The sequence below is a fragment of the Myotis nattereri genome, assembly GCF_964212035.1.
Source record: "Myotis nattereri genome assembly, chromosome: 14".
NCBI classification, from domain to species: domain Eukaryota; kingdom Metazoa; phylum Chordata; class Mammalia; order Chiroptera; family Vespertilionidae; genus Myotis; species Myotis nattereri.
In genome coordinates, this window is record NC_138089.1 from 49838456 (window position 1) to 49861366 (window position 22911).

A 22911-nucleotide genomic window follows, 5' to 3' on the forward strand; every position below is an offset into this window, starting at 1 on the left:
ATAAGTACAACCAACAGACACAGACACTAGGGAGGGGTGAGGGGGGACGGGGTGGGGGGGTAAGGACACATATGTAATACCTTAATCAATAAAAAAATAAAATGTATAGTCTAGAAAACAGAATAGTTATGAAGAGACAGGGCAACCTTCAACTATTTAAAAGTCATGTTAACAAATAATTGGGGGAATGCCAAGGGGGGGAAAGGAGACATATGTAATACTCTTTGTAATACTTTAAGCAATAAAACAAAATTTAAAAAAATGTGATGAAATGTAAAAAAACCCCACACAAATAATTAATCTTCCCTGCCAAGTTACAAGGAGGCAGATTTTAATGCAGCGGTTCTCAACCTGTGGGTCGCGACCCCCTTTGGCGGTCGAACGACCCTTTCACAGGGGTCGCCTAAGACCATCCTGTACATCAGATATTTACATTATGATTCATAACAGTAACAACATTACAGTTAGGAAGTAGCAACGAAAATAATTTTTGGTTGGGTCACAACATGAGGAACTGTATTTAAAGTGCCAGAAGGTTGAGAACCACTGTTTTAATGTAATATGAAAAAAGATTTTATCAAGAATTGAAATGGGCCTATAACCTTTCTGGAGGACATTATGACAGGCTGAAATAATATGAGAAATCCCTGCACCTTTTAATTCAGTAAATTTTAAACATAAAAGAATGACAGTACAGTTTATATTAGCAGAAAATATTGAAAGCAACTTAGATACTATTTAGCCATGAACAGTGTTCAATTAATAGTATAAGACAACAAGAAAATGCTCAAGATAAAATAGAAAAAAAAGTATACAAAACTACATAACAAGTAATGCAAATTCTGTCCTCCTAAGAAAACATTTGCATGTATAAAAATAATTGGAAAAGTAATTAAAAGAAAGTACATCATAATTTATCAGCTGATTATTCCTACATGTAGTGGTCTTGCAGGTACTTTTTGTTCCAAATTTTAATTCATGAGCACATATTACTTTAATCAGATGCTGAATAATCATCTATCAGGAATATTTTGAAAGAAATTGCTATTCTTGAATAGTAAAATGAGTTATATGACTCCCAATGTCCCTTATAACTCAAAGCTTCTACAACTCTAAGAAAACTTTCTACAACTAATTTAAAAATCAATGAGCCTCTGCCAAGAACAGAAAATCTAACGATAAGTTTTCAAAGAAGGATGGACAGCCAAGAGTGATATTACTTTCTGAAGGAACATCAATATCCTTTGGCTAATAGCTCTTTTCTTAGATAGAAAATGGGCAGTGAACCTAAATGAGTTGGACAAACAAAACAAACAAACAAAGCAAATACAGTATAGAATGAATCTGCTATTGCCCAAAGCAGCAGCAGGAGGAAGAAAAAGGAATGAAGGTTTCTCCCTTATTTTTACCAAAAGGACCACTGCCTAGATGATGATATAATCTGTGATTAATATAGTATAGTGATTGATTGATGTCTACAGCCATGAGTAATATCAGAATTAAGTGACCTTTGGTAGTTAAATCACAATCTCAATTTTCATCTAAGAAAAGAAAGTAAAACATGAAAAACAGAGCTAATTACAAACCACTGGCCAGGATCATAACAACATAAAATATTATCACCATGAATTCCAAATATTATCCATTCTAAGTCAAATAAGACAGATTCATGAAATAACTATGATAATATCATAGATTAGAAATCTAAAACTCAAGTCAATGGAAAAAATAATCCCCTTGTGATAAGCAAAGGTTGTAACCTTGTTACCAAGAACAAACCATAGAATATCAGACACTTTTTACCAGAGATAAGAATGTGTAATAAACAATATGTAATAGAATATAACTAACATTTGGATGAAAATGCACTCCTATAATTGCAAAGAGAAAATAACATAGTGAAGTGTAAATTACTCAAAATATTCAGAGAAATCAGTAAGACATTTCTATTTCACAGTATTTTATTTATTTATTTATATGCATATAAATATATAAGTAGAAATATGTATATATTTATTTCTGCATATGTAAGTATATGTATACATATACCATACAATCTTTCTTGCTAGTTATATGATACATTAGTTAAAGATAGTTAAAATGAAATATTTATGATAGTTTTCCGATATTTAGAATATAATGAGACTTGGAAAATAATACGTGGTTATATACAAAGATCAAGAGAACATAACTTACAGAATCTGGTCAAATTACACAGTTTTCCTTTTTGTTTTTAATAAATGAATGATAGACAAAAAGGGGGGGAGGGAATCCTAAACACTATAATTTCCCCACCAGTTACCATTAATTTTTTAAAAATCTTTCCAAAATTTAAACACAAATTTATTAACAAAAAAGGAGAGAAAAAGAAACTGTCGGTATTAAACATTTACCCTTAAAGGATTCACCCTATCAGAAAAGCATGGCAGAAATTAGCACGTGAAAAGTACTCAGAGCTTTCTAATTAGTATATGAAAAATATACACATTTTAAAAATTAAAATAAAAAATATGCTAGAAACAGTTCTAATATAATCAAAGAATGTACTATATTCAACACAACTGCATAAAATCTGTTTTTTCCTATTTATTATTATCTAATTCAGAAACCATTTTTGAGGCAATGTTACTTGACCACCACCCATTTCCTTTTGTGACAAATGATTCAATACCCAGCATTTTCAACCATGTTTCCAATGCTGGAGAATTTAAAACTCACTACCTTGATGAAAGCATAAAAAAAATCAAATAAATCAGTATTTCTCTAACAACTACAGCACCTGAAAATAATCAAATTCTGAAAAACATGCTTCATCCTTAAAACAAACAAATAAAAAACTCCCTTAAATATCTCTTTACAAATGGCATCTGAAAAATAAGTATGTTCAAGAAAATACTAATTGACATATGTTCTGACAGGAAATAGCAATATACAATATTTTAAACATTTTGAAAAGGCAGCACATTCTTCTGTGTGTTGCAAAAGACTCCAGACCTGCAATCGTGCTGCAGTCATGAATAAACATATTCCTCTGAAGTTCTAAGTATGTGTGGCCATATCAAGGGCACAACCGATTTGAAATGGATTTACATTACCTCCAACTTTAGGGCCACCTGCTGAACCAGGCTTCCTTGCACTGTTGACAGGATTTCCGGATGTTTTAGGTGCAGGAACCTTGAAGGCTGAAGCAGCTGATGATGGCCTATTTCCATCCACTGATTCTTCATCATCAAAGCTTTTATCTGTACAAAGCATTAGCAAAATGTATCTTAAGAAATCTAAGCTTTGCTCCATTTTCCATAAGGCTCAAAAAACAAATAAAGCTACATATAAAATCATAACTTTGTGAGATATATAATACAAAATAAAGCTCCTTTGAATAAGCATTTATATAATGGCTAACACTATATAAAATAACAAAGTGTAATTTAAAATCAGGTTGCAGTATTACCATATTTACTACCTATATCTATAAAGTCAAAAGATAAAATCAAATATATTAACTCTAAAGATAGAAAAAGCGTTTTTCCTTTTTTACTACTAATAAGCATTTTCTGCCAGCTCCTCCCATAGTGCATCTTCCAGCACACCCTGCCTTAGTCCTTACACCCAGATTCTGCAACTTACAATCACAGATCCGTTTGCAAATCAGTCGCCTCATTCCTCTGAAAGCTCTTAATTTTCCTCACCCTAGGATGCTCCCAATGGTTCACATGGCCAAATGCAGTAGATTTGAGACTAATCAAAGATTCTATCAAAAATAGATAGAAACAACCACAGAACCACCACTGAGGTTTGTGCCGGCATTTTTCTTTCTCTTCCCTGCACTAGGTACTGTAACAGCCAATCAGCTATAAGGTGACATCATCTTATGGCAGCTACTGCTAGATGAAAGGTAAAAATTCTCCATGTATTTTAAAAATCTCTTTGCAGCTGCAATCCTTATTCTGTATCAAAATTTCAAAGGCATTCAATACTACAGGTTTATAAACCTAAATTTGTATTCTCTTATTTAGCTTACTTGAAAATTTATACAAATAGAAAATAAGATTTTATGCAATATTCATTCTGTTGATGTGCTTATTATTGCATCATTAAACCATAGAATATCACAGTGCTCATTAGTGTACCTAATTAACTCTGTAATCTAACAATTCGCTGTTTATTTAGGTCACAAAAACCAAACTAAACAATTTGTTCTCATAAATGATTCAAAAATATTCCATAAAGTTCCTTTTATAATCTTCATGAATGACCACACTAGTATCATCTCCGTGTATAAAATGAAACACCCCCACTTCCACCCCCACCCCCACAAGGTATATGCATTTTATTCGTCGGAGAAGATGGTTTTCTCTAGGACCCTGCACAATCCAACCAGGACAAACAAGATGGGCGAGGCAAAGAGGCAGCTTTACCACAGGCTTCAGATCAATATGCCAGAATCTTTCCCTTTCAATCCGCTTCCCTTACCTATGCAAATACCCAATCAAGGAGGAATAATCATCCTTTTAATCTTAAATATATATTTAAAGGAAATACACCAAACACATGTTAAAAAACTGTTTAATTAAAAACAAGAGAGTCAAATAGACAACCTAATATAAAGCCACATTCCATTTCAGCAAGTGTTTTCCTTAAATAGCACAACTTGTAGGAAAAAAAGTACCTTCTAGTTCAGGTGGGGAAGGTCCAGCCTGCAGGCCATATAAGGCCTGCAAAATCATTTGGTCTGGCCCTGACAAGGCAACTAACTGCAAGTGGGACACAAAATTCAACAAATCTAGGAGCTTTTTTCATAGAAACATAAATTTATATTAAGTGAATTATATTAAGCGAATGATGTTATAAATATCCAAATGACTCTTGGCAGAAAAAAGATTCCCCACTCTTGTTCTAGTTAAACAATATATTTTTCTTTCTTAGCATACATAATATTATAAGGTAGCCAGTGTGGATCACTTAAACCCTGTGCTCTACGTAGACTGCTGTGTTAAAAACACTAATACAATTCCAAATAAACTTTTTTTTTTGCCACCACCATCATGTAAAAAATGTAGCTAAGAGAGACTGTAGACACACAAATCTAAGGAAAGATGAGTATTGAAACAAAGTAGCCAGAGGTTCCCATGGAAACAGTGCTCTCTTCCTACAAACACACAAGAATTTAAGAGAGTAAATGTCTCTACTATTTAAAAAAAATTAACTCTTAAGATTCTCAAGCTACTGAGAAATTAGTTTTTAACTTATCAAAATAAGGCCAAGAAAATATACAAATTATAACTATGCAGCTCAATGAATTTTCACAAAATGAACATTCCAATGTAACCAGTCTCCAGAATAGATCATTATCAGCATCCTGTGAGCACCCTCACTGAACCTCCAAAATTCACCAGTTCCTACTGAAGTAAACTGGTCTTGACTTTTAACACCATAGTTTGTTTTACCCATCTGTGAACTTGATATAAAAGGAATCACACAATAGGTACTCTGGTACCTGGCTTCTTTTCACTCAATATAATGTTTGAAATATTCATTTCATTACTTATAGTTTTCTACTATATGAATGTATCGTAATTTATTAATATCCATTCTACTACTGATGAACATTTGAGTTGTTGCCAGTTTGAGATGAATTCAAAAATGTATATGGCAACCTCTAGAGCAGTGGTACTCAAAGTGTGGTCCAGGACCAGCAGCTGAGCATCACCTGGCAATCTATTAGAAACGAAATTCTTGGACCCTAACCCAAATTTTCTGAATCATAAACTCTGGAGATAGAGGCCCAGCAATATTAACAAGACCTCTTAGTGATTGGTGTAAGCATGACCAAATTTAAGGGTCACTGCCCTACAGCAAGAGTTGGCAAACTTAAGTCTATAAAGGCTAGATAATAAATGTTTAGGCTTTACAAACCATATATACTGTATATGTAGTGTCTCTGTGCAACCACTCAATTATACCACTGTAGTGCCAAAGTAGTGATACATGATATGTAAGCAAATAGGTGTGGCTGTGTTTCAATAAAACTGTATGTATGAAACAGGAGGGCATCTGGATTTAGCCTGCAAGAAATAGTTTGCCAATCCCTACTCTAAAGCAACCACTAAAATAAGAGTAAATAAATAAACTAATAAAAAACTAAAATAATTTTTAAAAATTGAATAGTTAAGAAGCAGGAAAGAAGACAAAAAAGCTAAAACAAGTAGATAAAATAAAAGATAAAGTAGCAAAAATAAAACCAGGTATGCAATAACTACTTAAATGTAAATTAACTAAATATTCCCAGTAAAAGACCAAGACATAATTTTTAAAATAGGTTGCTTAAACAAAATGTATTTTACATAAAGTTCACATTAAAATAAAAAATGATGCCGAAACCGGTTTGGCTCAGTGGATAGAGCGTCGGCCTGCGGACTGAAAGGTCCCAGGTTCGATTCCGGTCAAGGGCATGTACCCGGGTTGCAGGCACATCCCCCAGTGGGAGATGTGCAGGAGGCAGCTGATCGATGTTCCTCTCTCATCGATGTTTCTAACTATCTCTCTCCCTTTCTCTCTGTGAAAAATCAATAAAATATATTTAAAAAAAAAATGATAGAGACAGACCATGGCAAACACCAACCTAAAGAAAGCTGGTATAGCTATACCAACTTCAAACAAGCAGCTTGAAGAAGCATTACTAGAGATAAAGAGAGACTTTGAATAATGATAAAGGAGTAAATTCAGAACCCTAAATCAGAACCCTACATTTTTATGAACCAGTACACAGCTTCAAATACATAAAGCAAAAAAAAAATGAAGAACTAAAAATAAATAAATAGGCAAATCTATAACCATAGAGGGCAATGAAGTTTTACCCGCTCCCAATAAAGTTATATCTTTTTAGTCTATAAGCTAAGAAAATTTGTATAACTATATCATCACAAGCCTCCAATTAAAAATTTTGTAAATTATTCAGAGGTTCTAAATATTCTAGACTTAAAAATATTTTCTTTTTATGTCATTATCTTTTAATGTATTAAAAGAAATACCAAATCTGTATTAAATCTCAGGAACTTATTTAAATTATTTTTATAATCTATATACTAAAATAAATCTGTTATTTTTGAGTAAGGGTTCAGGTATACAAGACAAGAATATATGCCTTTGCCGAAACAGGTTTGGCTCAGTGGATAGAGCATCAGCCTGCGGACTGAAAGGTCCCGGGTTCGATTCCGGTCAAGGGCATGTACCTGGGTTGCGGGCACATCCCCAGTAGGAGATGTGCAGGAGGCAGCTGATCGATGTTTCTAACTCTCTGTCTCTCTCCCTTCCTCTTTGTAAAAAAATCAATAAAATAGATTAAAAAAAAAGAATATAAGCCTTTTATTAAAAATATTTTCTTAACTATAAAATATCAGAACAAATCAGTTATATTTTTTCCTAGCACCGCTCACTTCCTGAAATACTTTTATGAGTGAACTAGAAGTTGCACTGGAAATGGACAGAACTTTTTCTTACTTATGCTACAATCCCATTACAAACAACAATCCTGGGATAACTGTCAGAGCTAACTCTTGCTCCTGCTTCCCACCCTTGTCCCCCAGAATTTATTCTCAGCATCATGTGCTGTGAGTTGAACAAAGTCATGCCACACTGCTTCTCAAAATCCTCCTATGACTCCATAAAAGGCCTACCAGGACCCAAGATCTACAAGATCTTAGGTCTCTCAAACCTCATCTCCTACTCACTATCCAGCTTTCTCTCCAATCCAGCTTCACCAATGTCCTTGCTGTGACTCTCATCAGGATCTCTATACATGTTCCCTTTGCCTAGAATACCCTTCCGCCTCTTAGCCACACCGTTTACTCACCTCCTTCAAACTCACTTCCTTCAAATCTTTACTGATCTATTACTTTCTCAAAGAGGTTTCTCCAGATGATAAAATTGTAAACCTTCCAAAATTCTGACACTACTTCCATACTTTATTTTTCTCCCTAGTACTTACGATTTATATATTTTACTTACTTTGGTTAGTATTTCTCTCCTCCCACTGAAATGTATTGTCTATTAGGGTGAGAACTTCTGTCTATTTTGCCAGTTGCAATGTCTCCAGCACATGGAACAAGCTCAGAAGGACACATGTCACAGTAGGGAGACTTTTGGCTCCACTAAAAGCTTTACTAGGTTTTTTGAAACAAAACTCCAAAGGCAAACAAACTATAACCATTTTTAAAATATCTCCTGATAAACAATAAAAATATCTGACAAAACACCAATAAACATAAGAATAAAACCACTATATTTGAACATCTATTCCAAAGGCCTGTGGGGCAAAGGGAACAAAATTCAAAACTCACATAAGATGCAAATTTGAACAGAAGAGTCTTCCCGCCAAAAGCTAGTATACCAAATGAGTATATAGTTGCCCTTGAACACAGGTTTGAACTGTGTACTGATATGCGGATTTTTAAAATAAATACCTGTACTGTTTAGACCTCCAGTTGGGAATCCACAGATGTGGAGGGCTACTGTATGCACTGACTATACCATTTTATATAGGGGAATTCAGCATCTGATTTTGGTACCCACAGGGGTAGTTACTGAGAGTAGTTAAGTTTTTGGGGAGTCAGACAGAGGTTATATGCACAATTTCAATTGTATTTGGTGGGGTTGTACAGTTGTTCAAGGATTAACTGTATCCTCAAGGTTAAAGTGAACCACAAGTAAGACTTTAACTTTGAAAAATATGTATTTTTTTATTGATTTCAGAGACAAAGGGAGAGGGAGAGATAGAAACATCAATGATGAGAGAGAATCACTGATTGGCTGCTTCCTGCACACCCCCCACTGGGATTGAGCTGGCAACCCGGGCATGTGCCCTTGACAGGAATCAAACCCTGGACCCTCAGTCCACAGGCCGAAGCTCTATCCACTGAGCCAAACCACCTAAGGCAAGACCTTAACTTCTTCTAGTCTCTTATTCTTTTCAAACTTAACTCAAGAGTGCCATAGAGAAGTAAATCAAATGGAGTACTTCATTTAGGTCAAATGCTCTTAGGCAGTCGAGACACTAAAGCCTTTAAACTCAGTAGGCTCACACTTTTAGTACTCCTAAGCAACAGCCAAAGCAAATGCAAAATTTTCCTAGAAGCAAGTCTATGGCCTCATGTTATTTGCAAAGTAATTTTCCAAAGGTCACTTAGCATGAGATGAAACAAGACACCAGGAACAAGAATAAATAGAAAGAAATAGACAATAGGAACAGATCCATTTTAAATCCTAGAATTATTGAGCACAGACTCTAGAACAGGGGTCCTCAAACTTTTTAAACAGGGGGCCAGTTCACTGTCCCTCAGACCGTTGGAGGGCCGGATTATAGTTTTTAAAAAAACTATGAACAAATTCCTATGCACACTGCACATATCTTATTTTGAAGTAAAAAAACAAAACGGGAACAAATACAGTATTTGTATTTGCATGTGGCCCGCGGTCCGTAGTTTGAGGACCCCTGCTCTAGAATATCTATACTTGGAAGCTTTTACCAGGCAGGCTTGAAAATAACTTCAGAGATGAGGAAATTATAAAAAAAAAAAAAAAAAGTGACACTGATTTTTAAAAACCAAGCAGAACTTCTAGAAATAAAAAATAACTGAAATTTAAACTCAGTGGGGGGAGACAACAGATTAGACACAGCTCAAGGGCTCATTAATGAACTTTAAGATAAATCACACAAAAAATCACCTAGGATTCATATAGTAGGAGCTTTAATATTTACTGAATAAGGGTCAAATACAGAAAGCAATCTATAAGTTACAATTATGTTGATACCTCTGTTCTTTTTTTTTTCCTTTTTTTTTTTATTGCTTAAAGTATTACAAAGGGTATTACATATGTGTCCATTCCCGCCCCCCCTCCCGCCCTTGACAGTCCCCTAGCCTCCCCTATACCCCAGTGTCTTATGTCCATTGGTTATGCTTATATGCATGCATACAAGTCCTTTGGTTGATCTCTTACCCGCCTCCCTTCTGCCCCCCAACCCTCCCTGGCCTTCCCGCTGCAGTTTGACAATCTGTGATACCTCTGTTCTTACTCCAGTGTTTCAAAAAGACAATACTATGGTTTGGTGCAGAACAGAACAAGATGAACATATACACAAACTAATAACATGAGCAGGCTCTAGTGGTTATGTGTATGATGGAGATGAAAAAGGAGAGAAGAAGGAGCAGAGGTCCTGATAACAGGAAAAAGAGATGGAAATGGAGGCAGAGAAACAAATATAGGAGGAGGTGATGGAGAAGGAGGAAGAGAGGATGGGGAGGAAAAAGAAATGGTGATAGAAGGGAGAGGGAGATGGAAATAAAGGAGATGATGGAGGAAGAAGTGAGCATGAGGAAAAGGAGGAGGAGGCAATGAAGAGAAGGAGGAAGAAATAGAAACAGAGGAGGAGGAAATGGAGGAGGAAAAAGAGGGAGGAAGGGAGGAAGAGAAGGGAGAGGAGGACAAGCGAAGAGAGGGAGGGGAAAAACAAGCCTAAGTAGGCTAAGGCTTTATCTTACGCTGCCTTCATTTTACACTTGAAACTGTTCTCAGTAAGCACTGAGCTCCTATCAGCATGCCTAAAAGCCAAAAAGCTCTAAAAGTCTTCTGTCTTTTAAATTTATCTGGCAGCAAAATCTGAAATTATTTGAACTCAGTGTATGGCAAAACATAATGTGAACTGACATTAGCCCATTTGTTGTCTTTATTTCCCCTACTGCAAAAAAATATTAATGTGCTTGATTATAAGGTCAGCCCCAAACCCAGCTCGGGTTGTTATAAAATATATGGTGTACAACTGTATTATTTTTCTAATACTAACATATTCTGAATTCCAAATATAAGTGGTCTTCAAGATTTCAGATAAGAAAGTATGAATTGCCCAGGCCAGGTGGCTCAGTTGTTTGGAGTGCTATCACATATACCAAAAGGTTGCCTGTTTGATCCCCGATCTGGGCTGTATGGGAGGCAACCGATCAATGTTTCTTTCTCTTTCTTTCTTTCTCTTTCTTTTCTTTTTTTTTCTTTCTTTCTTTTCTCTTTCTCTCTCTCTCTCTCTCTCTCTCTCTCTCTCTCTCTCTCTCTCTCCTCTCCCCCCCTTCTCTTTTTCTAAAATCAATAAAAACCTATTCTTGTGTGAGGATTTTTAAAAAAAGTAAAGATTATAAATCCATATTACCATACTCAAGTCCCTTTTTTTCTTTTTCCCTTCAAAGAAAAGCCATATACATATTAAAATGGCTATTCAAACTTTCCACTTCACTTTTATAGGTACATGTATTAAAAAACATAACATTTCTGCTTCTGAATTCATATAAAATCTGAAAAGCTGCTCCATCTTATATGGAAAACAAAGTGCAAGCCAAAAACTTTATGCCATGTCTCTTTAAAAAAATTCATTTTGTGTGATTTTCCTCAGTGAACCAACCAGCCAGTTCAGTAAGAACCCACAACATGACTGACTGTCATGCACAAAATAGACTGTTTCATAGCAAGTAGTTTCTTATACCAAAGTTCCTCTTTTCAATTGAAACTATATCCTTCCTTATTCTAATTAAAACACCGAGCAATAGGACTTTGGATTTCTGAACTGTTTCACACTCTTGCATATCCAACAATGATCATGGTTATATCTAACAGCTAAATTAGCAACTGATACTAGGAAATCCTATATAATAAAACCCTAATACACAAATTGACTGAACGGGGGAATGACTGGTTGCTATGACATGCACTGACCACCAGGGGGCAGATGCTCAACACAGGAGCTGCCCCCTGGTGGTCAGTGTGCCCCCGCAGGGGGAGCACCACTCAGCCAGAAGCTGGGCTCACAGTTGGCAAGCGCAGCGGTGGTGGTAGCTGGAGCCTCTCCCCTCCCGCTTCCAGGGCAGCACTAAGGACCCCTTAGGGGATGTCCGATTGTCAGCAGGTGGACATCCCCCGAGGGGTCCCAGACTGGTAGAGGGCGCAGACCAGGCTGGGGGACCCACCCCCATGTACGAATGTCATGCACTGGGCCTCTAGTAATCTCTATAAGCTATTATATTGCATACATCTCAGAAAACTTACACAAATTTTAGTTGTTTGCACTCCCCACTATGTTTTTACATTAGGATATTCTCCTTGGCTTTCCTCTGACCTCACAAGTCCTTCTTGCTCAGTCTCTTCTTCTTTTACCCAACCATTAAATGTTGAATATCCTCCTTTTCTCCTAGCTGCACACTTTCTAAATGGCTTCATCAATTCTCAACAGTTTAAAATATCTCCTACATGCTGACAATTTTCAAATGTTTGTCTCCAGCCTAAACCATCTCTCATTTTCAGGTCTATATATTCAACTGCCCAGTAGAAGTCTCCCCTAAGAATATCTCAAATTAGAGGATTTGACATAGGTAACCTAATACCAACACAACTCCAAACCATTCTTCCTGTCTTCCTCTATGCCAGTAAATATGTAGTCAACTCCAGCTCACAATCTGAAAGCCTCATTCCAAGTTCTCTCCTCTGTCCTGCATGGATCGTCTATCAGCAGCTCTTATTGTATATAACTTCAAGTTATAGACAGCTATTTTTCTTTACTTCCTCTGACATTTCTAGTCTAAAGCCAGACCAATATTATCTCTGCCTATATTGCTACAACTTCTTAATTGGTCTCCTTGGTTCTATTCTTGACCTTCCAAACCACAACATAGATAATGCAATCTTCCAAAAAAAATAATTTGGACCTATGGCTGCTGAAACCATTCAGTGAAAGACTGATAGGAAACTTTATATGAGGCTGATAACACCTGTTCAATATTAATACAAAAAAAAAAGACAATCAGACACTGTATGCCTTCTGACAAACAATATACAATACCACATACAAAAATCTGTATCAAAAGGAAAAAAAAACAACCATCCTGGCTGATGTACCGAGTTATTAGAGAGTTGGCCCAAGGACCGGAGGGTGATGTGTTTGATTCTCAGTCAAGGGCCCGTACCTGGGTTTCAGGTTCCAAACCTGACCCCGGTTGGGGCACATGTGGGAGGCAAGTATCTCTCTCTGTCTCCTTTCTTCCTTCCCTCCCTTCTACTCTCTCTAAAAACCAATGGAGCCCGGCTGGCCTGGCTCAGTGTTTGAGCATTGGCCTATGAACCAGGAGGTCACACAGTTCGATTCCCAGGTTGTGGGCTCGATCCCCAATAGGGAGCATGCAGGAGGCACCCAATCAATGATTCTCTCTCATCACTGATTTTCTCTCTCTCTCTCTCTCTCTCTCTCTCTCTCTCTCTCTCTCTCTCATCAATATAAGTATTTAAAAAAATAAAAATCAATGGGAAAAATATCCTTGGGTGAGGTTTAACAACAAACAAAAGGAAAAACAGGTCCCCACCCCCCAAAAAAATCAGACCTGATTCTGATCAAGACATTATCAGAATTTTCAGTTTTCAGAAAATACAAGGGATATAAAAACATTTTTTTAAAAAACCAAGCAACATAAAACCACATGGCAATGTAATGAACAAAATCTAATATATCCATACTAGATTTTACCAGACAGGTGTTTTTTTCTTTAATAAATGGCAAGAGGAGAAAAAGACGGACAACTGCTTTAAATAGAGCCCTAAGAGGTATATCAAGCCCTTGCTGCTTTGGCTCAGTGGATAGAGCGTCAACCTGGGGACTGAAGGGTTCCAGGTTCGATTACGATCAAGGGCACATGCCAGGCTTGTGGGCTCTCGATCCCCAGGAGGGGGCATGCAAGAAGTGGCCAATCAATGATTCTCTCTCATCATTGATGTTTTTCTCTCTCCCTCTCCCTTCCTCCCTGAAATCCCTCCTCCCCTCCCCGAAAAAAAAGATCTATCAACCAACTGCAATGGTAAACTTTGTCTGAATCCACATTTTAAAATGTAAAAGGTTTTTTTGAAACAATTAAGGAAATATGCACGTACACACACATACACACATTCCAGTCCAGCAAGATAATAGGGCTGGGGAAGATAGGTAGGAATACTGATGAATAAAAATTGTCTATGTATTGATAATTTGTTGAAGCTGGATAATGGGTGGTAATGCAGGTTTATCACAATATTTTCTATTTCTGGTTATGTTTGAAAATTCTCCTAAAAATATAATTTTAATCACTTTACTCTCTTCCTTAAAATCCTGCAATGGAACTCCAATAAAATGATAAAACCATAAGAGCAAAGAAAATGAGGTGAGGCAGAGAGTATGTGAAATCAGCACCTAAAAGACAGCAACAAATTCTTATAAAATGCAAATAAAAAGGATAAAAGGCTTTTGAAGAATAACACCACAGCAAAACTGCAACTTAGAATTCTCAGAAGCCCACTAAAACAGCAGAGAGAACTGATCTACCTTAGAGAATGACAGAAGTAATAATTTCTAAGCTAGAAAGTACAGGAATGACTAGCAAGGAACAAATGAAAAATCTATAGAATGATTTCGTCATTAAGCTCTTCTCCCTCCCAACTCAGTCAGCTCAGTATTTTACATACAAGTGTGTATGTGCATGCTTACACATGTGCACATACACGTACACACAATTCTGTAAAAATGGAGCCATCAGGAAAGGAAAAACAAATTTCTTGGAACTACCTGAACTTTTATTTGGCAAGATTTTTTAAAATTTAATAGGAGGGCTGGATGAGAGTCAAGGAAATATCCCAGCATACAGAGTAAAAGAGAAAGACAAAGACGTAAAACTTCAGAAGACAAACAAAAAGGACATGGTGAATCAACCCAGGAGCTTCAATGGCTGACCAATAACAATTCCCTAAGGAGAGACTAAAGCTAATGAAGGGGAGAAACTTATATTAAAAACAACAACAACATATTTCCCAAAGCTAAAGAAAATCACAAGCCCTCAAAAGTAAAATAATCAAACATAAAAATGTAAAATGTCTTCATTAAAACTAAAATGAAAAATTTTAGTAAAACAATTAGAAATTGAAAATCCAAATGCTTCAAAATAAAACAACGGCCACATTTTTATATTCACTCGAAGATGCTATGTTCTCAGCAGCAAGTTAGTCTTAAATAAGCTATTATATTTATAAAAAAGAAAGCTTATATTATACAAAGTTTAAAAGAGGTGAAGAAATTGATAACGTCTCTTAAAATTTCGGGATAGGTATTAACTATTTGAAGACATTTACCTTTTCTTTAAGGGGGCCCTTTAAAATTTCAAGATCTTCAATAGTTCAGTGAAGGGGCAAACACAATTTAAACCATTATTTGGTATTAACAAAATTAACATATTTCATGAAAACACAGTATCAAACTAAATAATAAATGCAGCTCATAAAATGGTTTATTTAGAACCTTTACACAATCTAGTCATTTCAGGTAAATTTTCTTTTCTTTTTTTTAATAGATGAGAGAGAATCACTGATCTGCTGCCTTCAGCATGCCCCCCATGGGGATCAAGCCTGCAACCCAAGCATGTGCCCCAACCAGGAATCAAACCATGACCTCCTGGTTCATAAGTTGATGCTCAACTACTGAGCCACATCAGCCAGGCTTAGGTAAATTTTCATGACAGCTACAGATTGGTCATAACAGCTGTCAAGCACATCAACTATACATTCTACAAAGCTGTACACATTTTCTTGAAGATTCAGGTTCATTAGCAACATCATGTTTGAGGCTAGGTTGCAACTGGGCTCAAGGTCTTGCACCCAAATGGGTAAATAAGCCCTCTTCAAGAAGGCTAAGATTTTTAATCTTAGTGTTTAATTACTGCCTATATTGTTGCTAAATACTCAATCTTTTGTCCCTTGTAATTTACTTTTTCTCCTTATAGACATCCCCCCGCCCCCCATTATCATTGGTCCCAGAAGAAAAGTTTGGCCTTTTTGCCAGTAAGAGTTGCTTTCTTTCAGTGATTTAAATTACCCAATCACAGAATATTCCAGGGTATGGAAGAGATCATTCATTCAGTATTCAGCATTATTTCTTTTCTTTTTTTAAAAAAAAATATTTTATTGATTTTTTATAGAGAAGAAGGGAGAGGGATAGAGAGTTAGAAACATCGATGAGAGAGAAACATCTATCAGCTGCCTCCTGCACAGCCCCCACTGGGGATGTGGCCGCAACCAAGGTACACGCCCTTGACCAGAATCGAACCTGAGGCCCTTCAGTCCGCAGGCCGATGCTCTATCCACTGAGCCAAACCGGTTCGGCCAGCATAATTTCTTACTGTTGTTCCCTAGCTCCCCAAACCAGTAGTTATATGTCAATTTGGAGTGGTCCCGGAAGGCTTACCCCTAGAAGGCCAAAGTTATATCATCAATTATATACATTTTTTTAAAAGATTCATTCATGTTTAAAATAATAAACTGTGTTGAAATATTAAAAGTTTACAAATAGTCTATTTGCAACAAAACCTTATTTCTTTCCAGCCACTCTTTGGCATAACAGCAAAAGGCCAAATTCCTCTTAGGAGCTTCTGAGGCAGACTGCAGGGCTCAGCGCCACATAATAATCCTACAGGCTTTTAACTCTATCAGGTTTGACTGCTGAGTTACTTCACAGTCATTTGACTGCTTAGTTTTATAAGTTTGGGTAAGGATAAATACAACTAAACAGAAAGATACCTGAAACTTATCATTGATAGTCTTTATAGTGCTTCACAAATCCAAGTTTGCTGAAGTTAAGCTTATGTAACATTCAATAGATAATAGATTAATAACCAGAATATATAAAGAGCAATTATAAATAAGCAACAGAAAAGTCAAAAAACCAAAAAGTTGCCTAAGGATGCCAGAAGGTAATCCACAGAAAAGGAAATACAAATAAACAAACCTATGCAGATGATCAACCTTATTAGAAAGCAAAGATGTTTTTGAAAGGGTGAGGTATTTCTCACTCATCTGATAGGCAAATTTTTAAAAGATAAATAACAACAAAAACTGAAAAGAATGCAGGTAAGTGGTAAAGCCTCTTTTGGCATAAATTAGTTACAGCTAATGCAATTTGAAATAAATAAAGAACTTGGATCCAGAAATTCTACTTTTAGACTACTTTAAACAATATATATGTGTGGATGTATGTGTATATACACATACACGTTTTGTACAAAGGTATTTTTTCACAATCATTTAAAAAATAATGTGATTAAACAATCTAAAATTCCATAACAGAAAAAATGGTTATAATACATGCATACTATGGAATTCTATACAACAGTTCAAACAAATAAGGCAGCTACACATGATTGCATTAAAAAAACTCTATGCCATATTGAGCACACAGCAAATGGCAAATATATATTCAGAATGATACAATTTATGTAAACTCAGTAAAAACAAAACCATTTATTTTGATAGTTACTATGCATGTAAGGTATGAAAAGACAAATTCCATACTAATAAAAGTATTCATCTCAGCCTATACCTATGACCGAGGCTTACAGGTAGTTTGAAGGGGACTTTTGCTCTATCTGCATTGTTTGAATTTTGAAAATAAGATTGTATTTGTGTTAAGTTCATAATTCAAAATGAAGGAATAAAAAACAACATAGGAATAGTGCAATTCAATTGTTATATATATGTTCACATAACAGTATGGTGTATGTGCATTACATGTGAGAGATTAAATATGCAGAGTATATGAAAATGTTATAGCTATAAATCTCTATATATGTATTTCTATATTGTTTACTGTGCAGATGTTTAATTTTAATAAAGGTGTATTACTTAAATTATCAATAAAATACAATAAAGGTATTTCCATTTTGAAGAATGAACAGAAGGTTACCCTCTGAGCTTTATAAGAGATTACTATGATTTTTTAAAAAATCAAGACATTCCTAAATGTCTGAATGCATTTATATACCATCTGAAAATAGAAAAACTAAGTAACTGTACCTTGATAGCCATTGAACCTATATGTTTAAGAAATAAAATCTGAATATGGCCCAAACCAAATGCAACATTTAAAGTTGCCTGTAAATTACAATTTACACAAACAACTTGGCAATATCCTAAGTATATGAAAACTCGATGGCTTTTACCTTAAAAAGTAGTAGTTAAAATTAAACTGTTACTGATTTATAAAAGGTCATATAAAAGTTACATAGATTCTTTTTTATGGAATAAACCATAACAATATGCAAAACAAAATTACTATCATATTTCCATTAACATGTACATAATAATTTAAGTGACCATTACTAATATCATCATTTTGGTAAGTTTGCATCCTATTCCTCATAGTTCCAAGGGAGCAAACGCCTTAGAGCAGTGGTTCTCAACCTTCCTAATGCCGCGACCCTTTAATACAGTTCCTCATGTTGTGGTGACCCCCAATTTCAATGTTACAAATTGAACATAATTAAAGCATAGTGATTAATCACAAAAACAATATTTAATTATATATGTGTTTTCCGATGATCTTAGGGCGACCCCTGTGAAAGGGTCGTTTGACCCCCAAAGGGGTCGTGACCCACAGATTGAGAACCGCTGCCTTAGAGGAAAATCATTGCATAGTCATAAGGAAGGCTAAAGCTATTAGAATTAAAACTCCCAAATACTGTCAGTCTTCCTTAACAACTTAGTGAAAAAATGCACAAAACATTTCTGAGTAACCTCAAATTTCCCTTCATACATATCTCTGGTTTTGATGCAATTAGAAAGTATACCTCTAAATATCTTAACAAAAGATTTAATAATGAAAAAAGAAAAAAAAAACACCTAAATTATTATGTGTTATGAAGGACAATACAAATGCACTAGATTTGGTTCTAGTTGTTCTGTGCCTGGGACTTATAATCTCAGCAAGCCTGTTTTCTAATCTGTAAAATGAAAATACCAAAATACTCTGTATACTTCACAGAGTTATCTGTACCTGACGAGTTAATGTTATACTAAGTATACAAAAATGCTTTGGGAACTAAAATGCATATTAGAAATATTTTTTAGATGATTGCTATCATAATAAAGCACTGGCAAAATCAATTTTTAATCAAATTAATATCCTATGTAGAAACTGCAAAAGAGTAAATATTTTCTAGAGAATTGTTTACTAGGGACAATGACAAATTACAAGCATATTAATTAAATAGGGTCTATGGCAAGCCATTTTACTTCTTTTACTACTTTATACCTCAGAATTCTACTTGTTGTGAAATACCACAGGAAAGATGTCAAGCTAGTTAACCAAACCTTCCTACCAAAATCTGTCATTCTTCCAAAGGCCATGTTCTCTCTTTAAAGCTTTTGCATATATTCCATGTTTCTTCCAATATCGCTTCTTCGTATCTACCACCAAAGACTGAGTGAGGGCTTGCTTGGGTTACAAGGTAAATTGTCACCTTATATTTGCCAGATCTCAGACAGACATATCAAGTAGAAAAAGATACCAAATGACAAGTAAGCACACACGTGCATACATCATACACGAGTGTATATACACACACACACCTTCTTCATTCTTTAGGGAGAAATATATTCCTTACATAGCAAATGATTGTCACTTTAAAAGGAAGTGTATAACACAAGCAAAAGAAGAAAAATAAATCTTACTCACCATCTCCCATAGCCATTCAGATGGTCCAGGGAGCTCTTTCTCAAACCAAGAGGTCAAACAGCACAGCAAATAAATGCAGCTCAGTGCCTGCGCCACTGGGCTCGGCCTGCAGCCTGCAGACACCGGGAGCACTGTGTGACCCAGGCTGCGCTGCAGCTCTGCACCGCAATAGCCAACAGCTGCTACTCCATTTCAAAATAAAAGTCTGGGGTCTTGTTGAAAACCCTCATCTAATTTAGCTGAGCCTAGCAGTGCTTGATCAAGATTATTCTTTAACTGCATACAAGCAGTTAGATACAGGTTATGATGTTTCTCCTTGTGCTGGCTGACTGAAATGTAATGTAAGAAAAGCTCTGAGAATCAATAAATGCCATTCCACGGGGGAGGGGGGACTTTTAATGCAATCATCAAAACACAAGGCATGTGTTCAGCAATCATTTTCTGCTTCCCTAAAGATATGCATGTAATCAGTAGCAATCACATGATCTGATGGATTAACTGATTTGTGCCTTTTTAAAAGATTTTCATCCTTTTAATATTTACAAAAGGAGATTGCTAGAAGTGCACCAACAAGAATAGTCCAGTTTCCATGATTAACTGCTCTCATTATGCAGGAAGCATTTCTGGCTGCCGTAAACAAATCACGTCAAAGGCAGCCCATCAAAGGCTGTTCTGTGTGTGGACAGCAGGGCCACGCAGAACAAAGCTTGCTTCTGGTGGAGACAGAAGCTCGCCAGTGCGCAGCTGCAGGGACACGGAGCACCCTCCATCCAAACTGCACAACCATCAGCACATTGTCAAGCTCAGAGAAAGCCCTGGAGCTCATGGTCACAAACAGATACGGTTCCTTTAAAAATCAACATAAGAGGTGCTTTGCTTTTCACCAAAGGGTATGTTATAAATATAAATACATATATATGTATACATATATATATATTAAAAAAAGCTAAACTGTAAGTTACCTTATTGCCTCTAATATGCCAAATATCAAGGTAATTTGATATCCTAATTTCTATGCATGATTTTATAGCCAGCCTCCTAGAGCAATTCTTTTCCTAGCAATTGTTTCAAACAGAGAAGCTGGGAAATATTTTACAATGATTACATGCCTAGACTGCATTCGTTTCTACACATACACTTGACAAATCAGAATTATTCAGTTTTTTCACAGTGAAAGAGAAAAAAATTTGCAGTCAGAACCACCAACACTGTTGGTGTTTACATCTTGATTAGCGTAGGAGACTGTCTGGAAAGCTCCATGACGACACCAGGGCCTGTTATAATCATAGTGGCCTGCAACTTTCAGTCTTTTCTTTCAGGCAGGGCTGGTGTCCCCTCCTTTCAATCACAATCTGATTAATTTCAAATCCAGTTTCCTTTTACTAGCAGAGCTAATTCCACTGCACTTAGGGATTCTGCCTAACTCACACTCTGTAATACAAGAATTAAACTCAGGCTTGAAACACACTCAAGAGAAAAAGTGCTGTGCATTTGTCACTAATTCTAAACTAAATGAAATACTCAAATCTTAAATGATACAATTTACTTTATGTTCTTCCAGCTCATCCCTAGCCTCACTGGGCTCTAGCCAACCCTGACCTCCCTATGTCCTTTTCTACCTCTGGGTCTTTATGGTCACATTTTCTCTGCCCCAAACACTTTTCCTATCATTTATGCCATAATTAGCTTGTTCTCCTTTATCAGATCTCAATTCAAATGTGTCAACTCTCAGAGAAATCTGCCCCACTATTCTAAAGTGGCATCACTGAGTTAATTACCAACTCCATATCCTATTCACTTTATTTAATGACTTAAGATGACAGCTTTTAGCTATAATGACTCTTAAAAAGTCATACCACCTTTACAACAAATCCTCTGGTTTTGGTTTTTGTCTGTATTTAGCAAAAAGACTTTTCATTCACAAACACTCTAAGTCAATATAAGAAGTGTGATGTTTCATTATTATGGTTTCAGACAAAAGCATACTAAAAAATTTTACGTACTGTGATAGTTTCTAGTCACAGAATATCATATGGAACAAATCTGAATTAAATGCCATGTTTGGGTAAACTCCCAACAATTTGCTTTGCATATGCACACAAAGTGAGAGAATGAAAAGGTGGTATCTTTAATGGCTCTTCAGTCCATTATGTGCATTAATCTATATACATATATATAAAAACTTAATATGCAAATTGTCCCCATGGGAGTTCAACCAGGAGACCACTCACTCACTATGATGTGCACTGACCACCTGGGGGGAGGGAGGGAGGGGGGCACAAAACAAAGGAAGGCCTTGATCGGCCAGGCCTAGGGACCCTACCCGTGCCGGAATTTCATGCACAGGGCCTCTAGTTATTTTTATAAGTTTTCATGTTGAGCCTTTATTTTGACCTAAAATAGTTTCTTGCTCTATTACTGTTTTGTTTAAGACTTTTTACTTGATGTTGTTTTTTTAAGAGAGAGAGAGAGCGAGAGAGAAACATCAATGTGAGAAGGAAATATCAATTGGCTGCCTCCTGCATGCCCCCTACTGGGGATGGAGCCCACAACCTGAGTATGTGCCCTGAGCGGGAATCAAACCAGCAACCTTTCAGGGCATGAGATGACACCCAACCAACTGAGCCATATGGGTCAGGGCCTGTTCTATTACTTTTAGTTTACAGTTTTAGTTTGAGTGCACAATAATAATGAGCCAATAAAGGGCTAAAAATGTTGTGGGGGAAAATTGTGCAGAAATAAAAAAGGAGTTGAATAAATCTTCATTACATTCTTTGGGTACAAACTATTTTTTGCATTTAATTTGTTACTTATAAAAATTTGTTTTCAGTGTTTGATACATTTGTCTACCTGTGACAATTATTCAAGTATCCTGGACTGAGATGAAATATACTATTAGTGGAAATAATTTTCTCATTTAATGGCTTTTGATTTGGCAGCAAGGATTTTAGGAATAATTTAAATTAATTTCATTAAACAAAGGGTAATTGTATTTCGTCCATCACCAACTGTATTCACTCTGGATTCCCATGTGTTCCTTGTTTATGATCTCTTCTCCCTTACTAGAATGTAGGCTTGCTGAGGCAGCATCTTTAACTGTCTTCTGCACTGCTGTGACATGATCTAATTTTAAGATCATTCTCACTTCTAGGTAAAAAAAAAAAAAAGATTCCAGAGGGCAAACATGGAACTGTAACATGTAATAATCTAGGTAAAAACTATCTACTGTAACATGTAATAATCTACGTAAAAACTGAAGGAGATTCAGAGTGGGGTTTTAGCAGTGGAGATGAAAAAAAAAATTGGGATATATCAATATTTCAGAGGAAGAAATGACCAATTAAGTTAGACTAATT

General features: G+C 35.9%; 1 protein-coding gene across 24 annotated transcripts in view; it reads right to left on the reverse strand.

The window, feature by feature from the left end:
* The window catches only part of CLASP2 (cytoplasmic linker associated protein 2), a gene marked incomplete at its 5' end in the record, with an annotated part of 144715 nt that overhangs the window by 97670 nt on the left and 24134 nt on the right, over positions 1 to 22911 (reverse strand). For 14 of the 24 annotated variants that reach the window (XM_081106448.1, XM_081106469.1, XM_081106466.1 and 11 more), the window contains one exon: positions 3096 to 3242. In XM_081106448.1, coding sequence (XP_080962574.1) covers positions 3096 to 3242 — 147 coding nt within the window. Of the gene's footprint in view, positions 1 to 3095; positions 3243 to 3627; positions 3830 to 22911 lie in introns of those variants that run through there. The other 10 variants (XM_081106462.1, XM_081106460.1, XM_081106453.1 and 7 more) reach the window with 1 other exon arrangement.